Raw genomic sequence first — 17,952 nt, 5'->3', positions numbered from 1 at the left:
ATAACCAAATTATTCCAGCCAAAATATGCCCAACAATAAAAAGGATATTTATGTGACCATCATGGCTGCCTGAGTAGATAGATTGCTTCCCATCATCAGTATGAACAGTCAACGACTGAATTGACTTGGTGTGCCCCTATAAAATAAAACAATATTATCAAAACGTTATATGACATATATGCGCAAATGTAAAAATACACAATTTAGTTGTCTTTGCAAAACAATCCAACTTGCAACGTACAAATCAAATAGGTGAAAGAAAAGCCAAATACAAAAAAGCTTTAAAACACGCGTCCCAAAAGGATAACACATGCACTTTGGTCAATTAGTTCAAAGCAATCAACCAACAATACTTGTAATGTTGTATCGGTATTTAATAAAAGTTAGTTGTTATGGAGTGCACAAGGAAAGGCTGCATTACCGAGATTCTAGTGATTATTCCAGTTGTGCAGAGGACAGCCTTTTAGATTAAGAATGGGTAACATTATAGTTTCAACAATTAACAAAAGGGCATTGTAATTTTTTGGTTACATTTAAAAGTCTAAAAAACTGTGGTGACACCTCTGACTGAAGTTACCAATTCTTATCGTGTACTAAAGGAGATTTTTTTTGTGCATCTTAAACTATGAAATTCACCTCAAAAAATTGGTTCATTTCTTAGTTAGTTACAATCATTTCCTGAGATAAAGCTAACCAAGATTTTTTGTTTAGTTTAGCGATACAGCATGGAGACAGGCTCTTCGGCTCGGAGTCCACGTCGCCCAGTGATCCTCACACACTGACACTATCCTACGCATACTACGGACAAATTACAATTTTACCAAAGCCAATTAACCCACGAACCTCTACGTCTTTAGCGTGTGGGAGGAAACTGGAGCACTCGGGAGAAAACTCACGCAGGCCACGGGGAGAACACACAAACTCTGTACAGACAGCACCCATGGTTAGGATTGAACCCAGGTATCTGGTGCTGGAAGGTAGCAGCTCTACCGCTGCGCCATTGTGCTGCCCTGTCTGTGGAGCGGCAGTGTAGAATGAGTGAATGTTATGGGATAGTCTTGGACCATGTAGTGTATTATATAGCATACTGCATTTAAGAAGTAAATTTGGATAAACTCCTATATGCATTTGTGTGCATACATGGAACACCAGTCCCTGTGGCTGTCCCCTTAGACTTATTTCTGTTAAACCACTATATTGTTCCATACATATTATAAGAGTCAAATTTTACTGGATACATTTTCCACCAATATAACTATCATGCAAATTTGTCATTAAAAGGACCTTTTGGCATAATTCCCAATTTAGAAAAACCTTCTGTACAAATAAAGAAGTATTACAGAGTAATACAAAGATCCTGCCAGACTCAGAGGACCTTGTCTTTTCCTTCCTCTTTCAAGTGCACATGTTCTTAAAAACCATTTATCACTAGAAAAATACAGAATCAATCAGCAAGTTATCAAGAACCTAGCATTTTAGAGGCAATGGAGGTAAATATTCTGAACCTGTTGCAGGGAGATTCATGCTATTCACATTTCAACACTGCTGTCATTGTTGTCTTAAAAGTAGTAGTGTCTTAAAATTTGTTCGCTGCAGCTATTTTAAAACTAAATTGGGTTATTTAATTGTTATAGTAGATTAAAAATCATCCTCTAAAGCCGCGAACGCCGACAACGGGACGGATCTTATGTAGGGGACAAGGCAAGGTAGGTTGTAAGGTAAGGCAAGGTAATATTTTTACATTAAAAAGTGCTTCTTAAGATCCCTTTATTCAAAATTTTAAGTTGCGAGTACGTGACTTGGGGGCCCATTCAAACCCGCAGTATCTTTCATGCCGCATATGGGCTTCAAATCCACCGCAATGGCAACGTTCCAAACCATCGCGTTCCAGAAAACCCCACTCGCAAGCTGATTTAAATGGCCATTAATTTACAACAATTGAACACTAAATTCCCTCCATTTGGCCTATAAATTAATGTCAATGCGATTTAAAAATCATGTTTTATTGTGAATTTTGTGTGAATGTGCTTTGGACACTTAGGCTATTTAAAAATGTTAATCTTTTCTTAAGAAATGGATAGATGTTTAGATCTAGTAATTGAATTTTGGAATTAGCTACAATTGGGTAACTAACTAATTATATGCTTTAATTTCAGGTCATCCAAATAAGATTGTTTAATATTTGTTTCAGAATGCTTCAATCTATAATAACTGAAAATGTCTTTCTGTTCTCTTAATTTTTAATAAAGTTATGGCCATTTGACTGTCCTTGATCACAACTTTTGTGTTAAGTCAATGGAAAATCAATAGGGAACAAGGTGCTAATTTCCGAGTATGAAAATGGCCATAACATTTTAAATACTGAAGATATGAAAGTGAATTAGGTATCAAATTAAACTTCTGTTTATGCTTTATCTGACGGGATAAATTGCAGACTTGATTTTTTAAATCTCAAAATTTTGTAACATTGCTATGGTCAGTCTTGGAAGCGGTAATGATGAACTAACAACTAACAGCCTGCTGTACCGCTATAATATGTGTTTTGTATCCTCTGGGAAGAACTACTTTCAAATGCGTGCTGAAAAACACAACAAGAAATCATAACTTTCTATATCTTAAAATCGGACTCTGTGACTCTACTGGTCATCCATGCATGCCAGGACTCAGGGCTAGTCTCCTTTGACCAGTCTGTTCACAAGCTACTAATATCTGAGGACCTGAAAAACAGATACCCTGATCTATTAGATGGCAAACTAGGCAAGCTGCCTGTGACATACAAGATCAGCCATGATCACATTGAATGGTGGTGCTGGCTCGAAGGGCCAAATAGCCTACTCCTGCAACTATTATCTATATCCATTGACCCCAACGTTGACCCAGTCGTCCGTGCCCCCCACCGTGTGCCACATGCTATGAAAGACAGACTTGAGACTGAACTAAAAAACATGGCCTCAATCAGCGAGCCCGCTGACTGGGTTTCCACCATGGTTGCCACCCTTAAGAAGGACAAAGACGAGCTTCGTGTATGCATCAATCCAAAAGATTTAAACGCTTCCATCAGGCGTCCACATTATCCTATGAGAACCGTCGAGGACGGCGCTGCGCAGATAAGGCGAGCAACAGTATTTTCCGTCCTTGACGCAAAAAGCTAGTTTTGGCAGATACCACTAGATGACGAGTCATCAAACCTGACCACCTTTGCCACACAGTTTGGCAGGTTTAAATTTCTCAGAATGCCATTCGGCATTAACTCAGCCAGCGAAGTCTTCCAGAGAAACATGGAACAGCGTTCCAATGACTCCCATGTGCCATCATCATTGATGATTTCCTGGTATATGGGGAAGACACAGCGGAGCATGACAACAACCTAAAGCTTATCATGGACCGGGCACGTGAAATCAACCTGAAATTCAACCCTAATAAATGCAAGTTCAGGGTTCCAGAGGTCACATATGTTGGACACGTTTTCACTCCTGACGGTCTTAAACCCAATCCGAAGAAAACTGTTGCCATCACTGAAATGCCAGCCCCCACTGATGTGTTAAGCCTACAACGATTCCTGGGCATGGTGAACTAACTGGGAAAGTTCATACCGAACCTCAGTTAGCTCAGTTCGCCGCTGAGACAACTCACTCGGAAGGATACTGCCGTGTCCTGGTTCCAGCAATATCAACAAGCATTTGACTCCTTACAGTCAAAGCTGGCCAGCGCTCCCACCCTGACATTCTTCGACCCGAGGCGCCCCGTCAAGGTAACCTGCGATGCCTCACGATACGGGCTGGGCGCTGCCTGCAAACATCTGCTGATGGGACTTTACTACCTGTATCTTATGCCTCCCGCACCAAGACAGGCACCGAACAGCGCTACGCACAGATCAATTGGTAAATGTGAACAAATGTTCATGCATAAAACAAATTAAAACTTCAACATAACAAGTAAATATTTGAAATCTTTCAATTTATGAAGTAACAATATCATCTGAAACCAAAATCAGTTATTCTGACACTTGGACCGTCACAAGTTATAGGCGTAGAATTAGGCCATTCAGCCCATCGAGTCTATGCCACCATTCAATCATGGCTGATCTGCCTCCTAATCCCATTTTTCTGCCTTCTCCCCATATCTCCCTATCTCAGCCTTAAAAACTGCTTGACCTCCACAGCAGTCTGTGGCAATGAATTCCACAGATTAACTACTCTCTGTCTAAAGAAGTTCCTCCTCACCTCCTTTCCAAAAGAGTGCCCTTTAATTCTGAGGCTATGACCTCTGGTCAGAGACTCTCCCACAAGTGGAACCATCCTTTCCACATCCAAGCCTTTCATTATTCAGCAAGTTTTAATGAGGTCTTCCCTCAACCTTCTAAACTCAGTTAGAGTGGAGGCTCAGTGCTGTCAAATGTTCATCATATGCTAACCCACTGTCCTCTGCTGAAGGTTAAATCTTGTTCTAATATTTAAACCTCTGAAGAATCATAATCACTACATTAAAGGTAATGGAGCCTCAAAAGGCTTCATGAAGTTAAATTAAAGCATAGATAATGTCACAGAAGAATGAGCTACAATACAAAACAACATTTACAATATTTGAAAGGACTACTGCATGAAATTACTTACAAAAATATCATGCAATTTGGTAACTAAACTCGGGTTTAGAAATGCTGGACTAATTTTACAATACCTGATCCAAGTATATACAACTGATCGTACATTCACCAGTGGGAAATAGTTTGGACATTGTTGGTTTGGAGTCCTTGTAATAATAAAGACCACACACCATGTCGGGTTATACACTGTTCATTTAAAATAAACAACTACAAGCTCTCATTTGAGAGGTCACTTCAGACTGCGGGGTGCAGCAGACTGCGACACTAATAAGCTAGTGGGCGTAACTGCAAAAGCATGACTCATAACATGAGCCACTAATCTGCATTCCTCCTCTTAAAGAATCAATAACACTGTATATCCATAACTAAACAAAGCAAAAATCACTACCGATGACAGACGTATGTAGTCAAACATAGTACGGATACTTCACGACCGGCCTGCTAACACGACCGGCACGTGTACGATAGAGGCCATCTCCATTCCTCTCCTCTGGGGACAGAGTTGGTGATTTCACCACCGTGGGGGAGTGGACCAACGCCTCTGGGGTCAAAGCAGGAGACTGTGGCACAGGCGAAGATGGGACAGACAGAGGAACTGTCACATGCATGGATTGTTGTGCTGGCAAGAGCATGCTAGGGCCACCAGATGCAGATTTAAATGAACTTGTATGATCCGGATAATAAAGAGGAGGGATTGGCTCCTTCACAGGCAGAAGATGTTGTCGGTTTCGTCGGTAGGTGCCGCCATCGGCTGTAACAATGCATGAGTGTGGCTCCGAAGCTAGACCAGAAATCACCCCAACATGGTCATGGCCTTTGTCAGTCTGTAAGCGGACCACCTGTCCTTTGGTCAATAGCAGCAGAGGCCTGCTCGTCTTGTCGAACCACTTTTTTTGTATGCCACACTTCTGTCGTAACATGGTTTGAATATCCTCAGGTGGAAAGACATGTGGGATTAACATTTGTTCTGCAACGGGGTACGGGTCTGCCTTGACAATAATCGTTGAGCAGGGAAACCCAAGGCAGTGTCACGGGAAATGTTGCGCAAGTTGAGCAAATTCAGGAATACGTCAGATTTGGCCCTGTGAGAGCACTCCACGAGTCGTTTCGCACTTCGAACAGCCTGTTCAGTCAGCCCATTAGATTGTTGATACTCAGGGCTGCTGGTGATGTGGTGAAAATTCCAGCGTCTGACAAACTCTGAATTGTTGGCTGCTGAACTGGCTGCCATTGTCAGTCAACAGCTTGCCTGGAGAACCATGGATTGAAAAATGACGAGATAATTTCGAAATCACGCCGCTGGAAGTGGGGCTGCTGAGAAAAATCAATGCCGGACAACCCTGATTTTGAATCCAAGAGCACCAGGTACTGCTTGCCGTGCCTCTCATATAAATCAGCTGCCACTGTAGACCATGGGAGCGCAGGTTCAGGATGTGGCAGAAGTGGTTGCTTTTGTTGATGAGGTGCCATGCTATTGCACAGCACAAGCTGCCACATTGTTGTTGATGTATTCGGCCATGCCAGGCCAGTAAAACATGCTTTTCGCCCGTGAAACAGTGGCTTCAGTGCCTGGGTGTCCTGCATGGACAGTGTCGAAATACCGGTGATGCAACAAAGCAGGAACCACGGTCTCGTGTCCTTTTAAAACAATCCCGTCTTGTAGCACTAATTCATCCCGAACAGGGAAGAAAGGTCGGACTGGCAAAGGAACGTTATAGTGCTTGTCTGGCCAGAGGTTAGGGTCCGTAGGGATTTGTCAGTGGCACTGTGGGCAACTAAGTCCTCCATCCATGATTAAGGGATGAAGGATACAGACATCATGATAAAGTCATCATCCTGCGAGGGCAGATCCTCGCAGGTCTTCCGAGGTGCACATGAAAGTGTCTGCCAGGTGCATATCCTTTCCACGTTTGTAGGCGAGGACGATGTCATATTTTTGAAGTTGTAGTAACATCCGTTGTAGGCGCGCTGGAGAGTTATGAAAAGGTTTATTAAAAATGCTGATAAGAGGTTGGTGGTCGGTTTCAACTGTAACTGTGCGACCAAAGAGATGCCGGCAAAAACAACCGCTAGTAATACCTTTTTGATTTGGGCGCAACGTTGTTCTGCGTCAGACATGGTGCGCAAGGCATAGGTGACAGGCTTATTGCCATGGCCATCATTCTGAAGGCATGCAGCGCCCAGGCCATGTTGTGAGGCGTCGCATGCAAGTGTAACAGGTAGTCTATGATCAAAGTACGCTAGAGTAGGGGTGGCCAACATCTACCGTTTAAGAGTGTCAAATGCTGTCTGTTGTTGTTCATGCCAGGTCCAAGCAGTGTCTTTCTGTGTGAGAAGGCGTAATGGGGCTGACGCTTCGCTGAAATCAGGAATGAATTCGCTCAAATAGTTCGCCATGCCAAGGCACCTCTGCAAGCTGGGCATGCCAGTGGGTGCTGGGAGTTCATTAATGGCACTGGTTTTCGCTGGATCAGTTTTCAGGCCATTCTAGGTAAATATATGGCCTAGGTATTTTACCTCATTCACTCTGAATTTGCATTTTTTGGGCTTGAGTTTGAGATGGATGGCCTCTGTATGCTTCAATATGTTTGTCAGATTGACATCGTGTTCCTCGATTGTTTTCCCAGCAATGAGGATATCGTCCACTACGAAGGAGCAAGGGTATCCGGAAAACAATTGCTCCATGGATTGTTGAAACACTTCACTGGCAGGACTTATACCAAAGGGCATTCTCAAAATTTTATATTGTCCGAACGGTGTACTGAAAGTTGTCGGCTTGGAGGATTTACATTACAGTGGAATCTGCCAGAATAAATTCTTGGCATCTAGCACTGTGAATACAGTTGCATCGGCCATCTGTGCCGCAATCTCGTCCACTGAACTCATTGGATAATGTGGTCTCTTAATTGCTGTATTTAAATCCTTGGGGTTAACACATATCTGTATATCGTCTTTATTCTTCTTAGTAGCGGCAACCATTGAGGAGACACAATCTGAGGGTTCTGTTACGGGAGGAAGCACACCAAGAGCCACCATTCTGTTAAGTTCACTGTGTACTCGATCCCACATAGCATGGGGAATCCTACGAGCTGGACGAACAACTGGGATTGCCATGTCATGGCATGCATCGGCACCCAGTATGGATGGTACCTTCTCACATACCATGTAAAAATCCAGGATGTGGTCATGCGCATTGAGATGGCAACGTAGCTTTACTTGGCCGATAGGGTGCAGTACTGCACCATTAAAAGAGATGTGAAGCAGTTGTCCGAGTTAGAGCTTCTGTATTTTGTAGCTGTTGGAAGACAGCCAAGGAGATAGCATTACAACGAGCCCCGCTATCAACCTTAAAATAGAGAGTTTTTGCCGTTAATGAGCAGTTTGACCTTGGGTTCGAGGTTGGACGCTGAAACAGACAAAGCATGCACATTAATCTCTGTGCTGTCATCATCTGTTTGTGGGAACCGGGAGCTAGGATATTCTGCTGGAATTTGTACGTTATTATCACCCACACCAGCCAGTGCATAGTGAAATCTTCTGGCACGTCGTGCAGCTTCAGTGCCTGCTAAGTTAAGGAGAATCGAGGCACGAAGAGCGGGTGCTGCATTCGGATAAGCAGCATCAATGTAGGTTGAAAAATCTTCCTCGAACACACGCCATCGCTCTGCAAGATCAGCATCAAACACCAAGATATCCGGCTTTCTGAGCAGCAGCAATAATCGTAGTTAAAAAAATAAACTAATATAAAAACAATATAATCAATCGGAGGGTGAGATTGTAAACTTTGACACCATGTTGGTTTGGAGTCCTTGTAATAATAAAGGTCTCACACCATGTCAAGTTATACACTGTTTATTTGAAATAAACAACTACAAGCTCTCACTTGAGAGTTCACTTCAGACTGCGGAGTGCAGTAGACCGCGACGCTAATAAGCTAGTGGGCGTAACTACAAAAGCACGACTCATAACACGAGCCACTAATCTACAGACATGTCCCAGATCCAGATGAAAGCCCATTCTTACTTACACTGTTGCCTTATTTATTCATATAGTCAAGAGTGATACAGTGTGGAAACAGGCCCAACTTGCCCACGCCAGCCAACATGTCCCAGCTACACTTATCCCACCTGCCCACGTTTGGTCCATATTTCTCCAAATTTGTCCATCCATGTACCTGTCTAACTGCTTCTTCAATGTTACAATAGTCCCTTCCTCAACTACCTCCTCTGGCAGCTTGATCCATACACCTGCCACCCTTTGTGTGAAAAAGTTACCCCTCAGATTCCTATCAAATCTTTTCCCCTTCACCTTAAACCCTTGTCCTCTGGTTCACAATTCAGCTACTCTGGGCAAGAGACCATGTATCTACCAGATCTATCCCTTTCATAAATGTTATACAACTCTATAAAAATCATCCCTCATCCTCCTGCAAACCAAAGAATAGAATCCCAACCTTTCCCTATAATCCTAGTCCAGGCAACAACCAACATTTCTGGCCTCCATTCCAACTATGGAAATTGCACCAATCTTTGAATTCAACTGCTTCTAATCCTAGCTATTCAAGTGTATGTGCATTTATCCCAAACTTTAGAAACGTAGTTCAGATTATACAGCAAATAAATACACACACACTAAATTATATTTATAGGTTGTACATGCAAAAAAAGTCTGAATAAAACGGGAATATAAGTGTTGAGCTTTGGAGACAAGGTAGCGCTGGCTCTTTTTAAAAGCTGGATAAATTACTGGCAAATTGGAACTGGCATTTAGAGGGGTTGGGTGCAATTAAAATGATCAAATGGCCCTTTTTGTACAATGGCTGCTATATCTCTACAGGCAACATGTTACCCAAAGTGAAATAGCCACTGGTGCAGAGCAATCTATAATAAAAACTGTAGGATAATTAAAATCAAACAACAGTAGATGCTGGAAATCTGGAATAAAATAGAAAATATGGAAATTCTCAAAAGATTAGACAGCATCTATGGAAAGATAAATGCAGTTTTAGATCAGAGAATCTTCATGACATGTAGTGTTTCTTTTTACACAGGGGCTGTGATCTTCTGAATGTTTCCACTATTCTGTTCTGTGACTAATATGGTGATATTCTGTTTTTTGACTTTTGAGGGAGGAAAAAAAAGAATGCATGCCCACGATTATTGGGGGTGGGGGTTATTTTGCTCTTGAAAGATTAATAGAAACATAGAAACATAGAAATTAGGTGCAGGAGTAGGCCATTCGGCCCTTCGAGCCTGCACCGCCATTTAATATGATCATGGCTGATCATCCAACTCAGTATCCCGTACCTGCCTTTTCTCCATACCCTCTGATCCCCTTGGCCACAAGGGCCACATCTAACTCCCTCTTAAATATAGCCAATGAACTGGCCTCAACTACCCTCTGTGGCAGAGAGTTCCAGAGATTCACCACTCTCTGTGTGAAAAAAGTTCTCCTCATCTCGGTTTTAAAGGATTTCCCCCTTATCCTTAAGCTGCGACCCCTCGTCCTGGACTTCCCCAACATCGGAAACAATCTTCCTGCATCTAGCCTGTCCAACCCCTTAAGAATTTTGTAAGTTTCTATAAGATCCCCTCTCAATCTCCTAAACTCTAGAGAGTATAAACCAAGTCTATCCAGTCTTTCTTCATAAGACAGTCCTGACATCCCAGGAATCAGTCTGGTGAACCTTCTCTGCACTCCCTCTATGGCAATAATGTCCTTCCTCAGATTTGGAGACCAAAACTGCACGCAATACTCCAGGTGTGGTCTCACCAAGACCCTATACAACTGCAGTAGAACCTCCCTGCTCCTATACTCAAATCCTCTTGCTATGAAAGCCAACATGCCATTCGCTTTCTTTACTGCCTGCTGCACCTGCATGCCTACCTTCAATGACTGGTGTACCATGACACCCAGGTCTCGCTGCATCTCCCCCTTTCCACCGTTTAGATAATAATTTGCTTTCCCGTTTTTGCCACCAAAATGGATAACCTCACATTTATCCACATTAAACTGCATCTGCCAAACATTTGCCCACTCACCCAGCCTATCCAAGTCACCTTGCAGTCTCCTAGCATCCTCCTCACACCTAACACTGCCCCCCAACTTAGTGTCATCCGCAAACTTGGAGATATTGCCTTCAATTCCCTCATCCAGATCATTAATATATATTGTAAATAGCTGGGGTCCCAGTACTGAGCCTTGCGGTACCCCACTAGTCACTGCCTGCCATTGTGAAAAGGACCCGTTTACTCCTACTCTTTGCTTCCTGTTTGCCAGCCAGTTCTCTATCCACATCAATACTGAACCCCCAATGCCATGTGCTTTAAGTTTGTATACTAATCTCTTATGTGGGACCTTGTCGAAAGCCTTCTGGAAGTCCAGATACACCACATCCACTGGTTTTCCCCTATCCACGCTACTAGTTACATCCTCGAAAAATTTTATAAGATTCGTCAGACATGATTTACCTTTCGTAAATCCATGCTGACTTTGTCCAATGATTTCACCACTTTCTAAATGTGCTGCTATCCCATCTTTAATAACTGACTCTAGCAGTTTCCCCACTACCGATGTTAGGCTAACTGGTCTGTAATTCCCCGTTTTCTCTCTCCCTCCCTTCTTAAAAAGTGGGGTTACGTTTGCTACCCGCCAATCCTCTGGAACTACTCCAGAATCTAAGGAGTTTTTGAAAGATTATTACTAATGCATCCACTATTTCTGGAGCTACTTCCTTAAGTACTCTGGGATGCAGCCTATCTGGCCCTGGGGATTTATCGGCCTTTAATCCATTCAATTTACCCAACACCACTTCCCGACTAACCTGGATTTCACTCAATTCCTCCACCTCCTTTGACCCGCGGGCCCCTGCTATTTCCGGCAGATCATTTATGTCTTCCTTAGTGAAGACAGAACCAAAGTAGTTATTCAATTGGTCCGCCATATCCTGGTTCCCCATGATCAACGCACCTGTTTCTGACTGCAAGGGACCTACATTTGTTTTAACTAATCTCTTTCTTTTCACATATCTGTTAATGGAACAGAAAGCACTACAATACTATATTCTGTAAACTGTATCTTCCTCTTTGCTCTACTAATTGTACTCTCGTTTGAAATTATATGGGCAACAAGGAAATGGCAGAAGAGTTGAATAGGTACTTCAGATCTGTCTTCACTAAGGAAGACACAAACAATCTCCCAGATGTACTGGAGGACAGAGGATCTAAGGGGGTAGAAGAACTGAAATAAATGTTCATTAGGCGAGAAATAGTATTGGGTAGGCTAATGGGACTGAAGGATGATAAGTCCCCTGGACCTGATGGTCTGCATCCCAGGGTCCTCAGGGAGGTGGCACTAGAAATAGTGGACGCATTGGTGATCATTTTCCAATGCTCAATAGATTAAGGATCAGTTCCTGTGGATTGGAGGATAGCTAATGTTATCCCACTTTTCAAGAAAGGAGCGAGAGAGAAAACGGGGAATTACAGACCAGTTAGCCTGACTTCGGAGGTGGGAAAAATGCTGTAGTCAATTAAAGGGGTAATAATGGGGCATTTGGATAGCAGTAAAAGGATTAGTCCAAGTTAACATGGATTTATGAATAGGAAATCATACTTGACTAATCTTCTGGAATTTTTTGAGGATGTGACAAGTAAAATGGATGAAGGGGTTCCAGTGGGTGTAGTGTATCTGGACTTTCAGAAAGCCTTTGATAAGGTCCCGCACGGAAGACTGGTGACTAAAATTAAGAGCACATGGTATTGGGGGTAGGGTGTTGACATGGATAGAAAATTGGTTGGCAGACCAGAAGCAAAGAGTTGGAGTGAACAGGTCCTTTTCAGAATGGCAGGCAGTTGCGAGTGGAGTGCCGCAAGGCTCGGTGTTGGGGCTGCAACTGCTTACAATATATATGAATGATTTGGAAGAGGGAATTAGGAGCAACACTAGCAAGTTTGCGGATGACACAAAGCTGGGTGGCAGTGTGAACTGTGAAGAGGATGTTAGGAGTTTGCAGGGCGACCTGGACAGGTTGAGTGAGTGGGCAGATGCAGTACAATATAGATAAATGTGAGGTTATCCACTTTGGCAGCAAAAACTAGGGGGCAGATTATTATCTCAATGGGTTAGCTAAGTTAAGGAGGAGGTAGAGCGAGACCTGGGTGTCCATGTACATCGATCACTGAAAGTTGGTGTGCAGGTACAGCAGGCAGTGACGAAATGAATGGAATGTTGGCCTTCATAACAAGAGGATTTCCATATAGGAGTAAAGGGGTTCTTCTGCAGTTGTATAGGGCTCTGGTGAGACCGCATCTGGAGTATTGTGTACAGTTTTGGGCTCCAAATTTGAGGAAGGACATCCTTGAGATTAAGGCAGTGCTGCGTAGGTTCACGAGATTGATCCCTGGGATGGCAGGAATGCCATATGAGGAAAGATTGAAAAGACTAGGCTTGTATTCACTGGAAGGTACACAAAAAAGCTGGAGAAACTCAGCGGGTGCAGCAGCATCTATGGATCGAAGGAAATGGGCAACGTTTCGGGCCAAAACCCTTCTTCAGACTGATCGGGGGTGGGGGGCGCGGGGACAAGAAAGGAAAAAGGAGGAGGAGCCCGAAGGCTGGGGGATGGGAGGAGACAGCAGGGGGACTGAGGAAGGGGAGGAGATAGCAAGGACTAACAAAATTGGATGAATTTGATGTTCATGCCCCCAGGATGCAGACTCCCCAAGCGGAATATGAGGTGCTGTTCCTCCAATTTCCAGTGCTGCTCGCTGTGGCCATGGAGGAGACCCAGGACAGAGAGGTCGGAGACGGAGTGGGAGAGGGAGTTGAAGTGCTGAGCTTCACTGTATTCACTGGAGTTTAGAAGGATGAGGGGGTATCTTATAGAAACATAAAATTATAAAAAGGACTGGGCAAACTAGATTCAGGAAAAATGGTCCCAATGTTGGGCGAGTCCAGAACCAGAGACCACAGTCATAGAATAAAGGGGAGGTCATTTAAGACTGAGGTGAGAAAAAACTTTTTCACCCAGAGAGTTGTGAATTTATGGAATTTCCTGCCACAGGGCAGTGGAGGCCAAATCACTAGATGGATTTAAGAGAGGGTTAGATAGTTCTAGGGGCTAGTGGAGTCAAGGGATGTGGGGATAAGGCAGGCACGGGTTATTGATAGGGGACGATCAGCCATGATCACAATGAATGGCGGTGATGGCTCGACGGGCCGAATGGCCTCCTCCTGCACCTATTTTCTATGTTTCTATGATTATGTTTATTAAGAATATTTAAACTCCTATTAATTCCAGAGTTAATGGCACAGATTGCCAAAACAGTAATACAGGATTTGCTACAGCTGTCATCACAGTGCAGAACCAGCTTAATGATCTTGAGGCTTAAAATACTTGCAACCTTAAATGTATTATTTTACTTTTAAGATTAGATCAGATTTTCTGAGCAAATTTAAATTGCCAGTAACATATTATATAAGGCAATTTAATTAGATGAATGTGAAGGACTGCAGATGTTGGTTTAAATCAAAGGTAAACACAAAATGCTGGAGTAACTCAGCAGGACAGGCAGCATCTCTGGAGAAAAGGAATGGGTGAGGTTTCATGTCGAAACCCTTCTTCAGTCTGAAGAAGCGTCTCGACCTGAAACGTTACCCATTCCTTTTGTGTCTACCTTTAATTGGATGAATGATGAGGAGGGAGTGCTGCGAGGGGAGAATAACAAGCAAAAGAATATACTTTAGTCAAAGAATATATCTGCTTAAACTATTTAACATTTTGTTTGTATCTGTAACTTCGAGCTCTATTTTTAAACTAAGTAACATTTTATGAGTATTTTCCAAAAGCCTCAACTGTAATTGTAGTCCCATTTGACGTTGGCCCAATTTCCCCAAAGTTGGACTCCAGGAACAAAATACAATTAGCATTCTGCTTTTTGCTTAATTTCACACAATATCAGTTGAGTGCATGAACATTTAGTCAGTACCAATTCGTCTACACAAAAAAAAACTTGCTGATGTGATCTTTCTCCGGGTCACGTCTCCATCCCCTCCCTGCGGTCTAACAACTGGATTGGTTCGGCCTTTCATGGAGACCGGCCTGGAGCTTCAAGCCGCAAGCGCGGACTTATCATCGCGGAGTGGGCGATCCTTTGCTGAGGATCGCTGTGGAAGTGCTCCGACCGCGGGGCTTGTGGACTTTAACACCATGAAGCCGCGGTCTCCGGTAAGAGAAGGCCACCTGGGAGCTCCATGTCGCGGAGTGTTTCCTCTCCGTCCCGACGCTGGAGTCTCCATCATCCCGATGAGAGGGATTTAACATCGGGTCGTCAGCAAAGGCAGTGCTGAGAGTTCAAGGCCCCGACCACCACGGGTGAACAAAGGAGGAAGATGACTGAATTTTATTGCCTTCCATCACAGTGAGGAACGTTGATTCCAACGTGGATGTTTATGTTAAAATTATTGTGCATTGCATTCTTTTTTTTACTTGTATGGCTGTATGGTAACTCAAATATCACTGTACCTTAATTGGTGCATGTGACAACAAATGCGAACTTAAACTTAACATCATGGAACACCAGAAAGTTTGAAAAATGTTTTACATTAAAGGTAACATGCTACCCTTGTATAATCTGCAAGTTGTTAAAGTAAAATAACTTTATAATTATGATATCCAGAGCAATTCATAATATTTTTATTTCATGCCATTATTAGGAAAAATCGAAATGATTATTTTTAAGATAAATGCTATTTTCTGGTGAACTTATGACATAATGAAATTGTGAGACCGCATTGTCATACCATTTTATAACATTCTCTTGGCACCTCATACACAACTGCTAGATCTAATGCACATGCTAGTTCAATACCTTGATAACGCGGAGAGGCTTGTTGGGATTTGCTTTATCCAGGTAGTTAATGTATCCAGAAAGTGAAATGCTCAGTAGGTGTTTTGGGTGCCACAAGCAGCCCAATTGTTGGTCCAGTACATCAGATCCCATGTTAAATGTTGTCGTTGCAGTCTTGGTTTCAACATCCCAGAGCTTAACAGTCTTATCACCAGATGCAGAAAGGAGATATTTCTCATCATCACTCCAACTAAGCTGTTGAAGGGGAAAAAAATCCATAAGCATTAACACATGGCATTTAAATGAATTGGTATGTTAAATGGCCTTTGAAACTTGCAGAATGTTTTAATCTGTAAAGGAAAAAGTCATTCAGGCGCCATGTCGAGTGTCAGCTATGCTTTAGTTGGCAACAGTCTCGCCTCAAGTCAAAAAGTTGTGGGATTGATAGCCCACTTGAAATATATACAGTGCCCTCCATAATGTTTGTGACAAAGACACATCATTTATGTGCCTCTGTATTCACAATTTGAGATTTGTAATTTAAAAAAAAAAGGAAAAAAAAAAGCACATGTGGTTAAAGTGCATTATCAGATTTTATTAACACTTTGGTTTCACCATGTAGAAATTACAGCAGCGTTTATCCACCCCCCCCCCCACCCCCCCCCCCCCCCCCCCCCCCCCCCCCCCCCCCCCCCCCCCCCCCCCCCCCCCCCCCCCCCCCCCCCCCCCCCCCGCCCCCATTTCAAGGCACCATAATGTTTGGGATACATGGCTTCACAGATGTTTGTAATTGTTCAGGTGTGTTTAAATGCTGCCTTAATGCAGGTATGACAGCTCTCAGTACAGTCTTTCCATCACCTTTGGAAACTGTTATTGCTGTTTATCAACACTTTGCTGTTTATCAACAAAGTTGTGCCAAAGAATGGGAAAGAAGCTATTATGAGACTGAGAAACAAGAATAAAACTGTTAGAGACATCAGCCAAACTGTAGGATTACAAAAATCATCTGTTTGGAACATCATTAAGAAGAAAGGCGAGCTTACTAATTGCAAAGGGACTGGCAGGCCAAGGAAGACCTCCACAACTGATGACATTAGAATTCTCTCCAGAATAAAGAAAAATCCCCAAACACCTGTCCGACAGAACAGAAACACTCTTCAGAAGTCAGGTGTGGATTTGTCAATGACCACTGCCTGCAGAAGATTCCATGAACAGAAATACAGAGGCTACACTGCAAGATGCAAACTACTGGTTAGCCACAAAAATTGGATGGCCAGGTTATAGTTTGCCAAGTACCTAAGAGTAATCACAGTTCTGGAAAAAGGTCTGGTGGACAGATGTGACGAAGATTAACATATCAGAGTGATGGCAAGATCAAAGTATGGAGGCGAGAAGGAACTGCCCAAGATCCAAAGCATGCCACCTCATCTGGGGGGGCTGTTATGACCTGGGCATGTATGGCTACTGAAGACACTAGTTCACTTATCTCCATTGATAACCATATAACAATTACAGCACGGAAATAGACCATCTCGACCCTTCTAGTCCGTGCCGAACACGTATTCTCCCCTAGACCCATACACATGCGTTCAGACCGTAACCCTCCATACCTTTCCCGTCCATATAACTATCCAATTTACTTTTAAATGATAAAAACGAACCTGCCTCCACCACCTTCACTGGAAGCTCATTCCACACAGCCACCACTCTCTGAGTAAAGAAGTTCCCCCTCATGTTACCCCTAAACTCCTGTCCCTTAATTCTCAAGTCATGTCCCCCTGTTTGAATCTTCCCTACTCTCAGTGGGAAAAGATTATCCACGTCAACTCTGTCTATCCCTCTCATCATTTTAAAGACCTCTATCAAGTCCCCCCTTAACCTTCTGCACTCCAAAGAATAAAGCCCTAACTTGTTCAACCTTTCTCTGTAACTTAGTTGCTGAAACCCAGGCCTCACCAATGCCTTGTACAATTTTAACATTATATCCCACCAACTTCTATACTGAATGCTCTGATTTATAAAGGCCAGCACACCAAAAGCTTTCTTTACCACCCTATCTACATGAGATTCCACTTTCAGGGAACTGTGCACAGTTATTCCCAGATCCCTCTGTTCACCTGCATTCTTCAATTCCCTACCATTTACCATGTACGTCCTATTTTGATTTGTCCTGCTAAGATGTAGCACCTCACACTTATCAGCATTAAACTCCATCTGCCATCTTTCAGCCCACTCTTCCAACTGGCATAAACCTCTCTGTAGACTTTGAAAAACTACTTCATTATCCACAACCCCACCTATCTTAGTATCATCTGCATACTTACTAATCCAATTTACCACACCATCATCCAGATCATTGATGTACATGACAAACAACAGTGGACCCAACACAGATCCCTGTGGCACCCCACTAGTCACTGGCCTCCAACCTGACAAACAACCATCCACCATTACTCTCTGGCATCTCCCATTCAGCCACTGTTGAATCTTGCTACTCCT

General features: G+C 43.1%; 1 protein-coding gene across 1 annotated transcript in view; it reads right to left on the bottom strand.

The window, feature by feature from the left end:
* Nucleotides 1-17,952, bottom strand: part of wdr1 (WD repeat domain 1) — a 75,537-nt gene that overhangs the window by 27,066 nt on the left and 30,519 nt on the right. Inside the window, exons 8-9 of the mRNA XM_055639093.1 lie at nt 15,475-15,708; nt 49-136 (exon numbers count right to left, since the gene is read on the bottom strand). Of these exons, the coding sequence (XP_055495068.1) occupies nt 49-136; nt 15,475-15,708 (322 nt within the window). The remainder of the gene's footprint in view (nt 1-48; nt 137-15,474; nt 15,709-17,952) is intronic.

The sequence above is a fragment of the Leucoraja erinacea genome, chromosome 1 (genome assembly GCF_028641065.1).
Source record: "Leucoraja erinacea ecotype New England chromosome 1, Leri_hhj_1, whole genome shotgun sequence".
NCBI lineage: Eukaryota > Metazoa > Chordata > Chondrichthyes > Rajiformes > Rajidae > Leucoraja > Leucoraja erinaceus.
The sequence above is the reverse complement of the archived record's forward strand: the minus strand, read 5'-3'. Positions and strand labels throughout refer to the sequence as shown.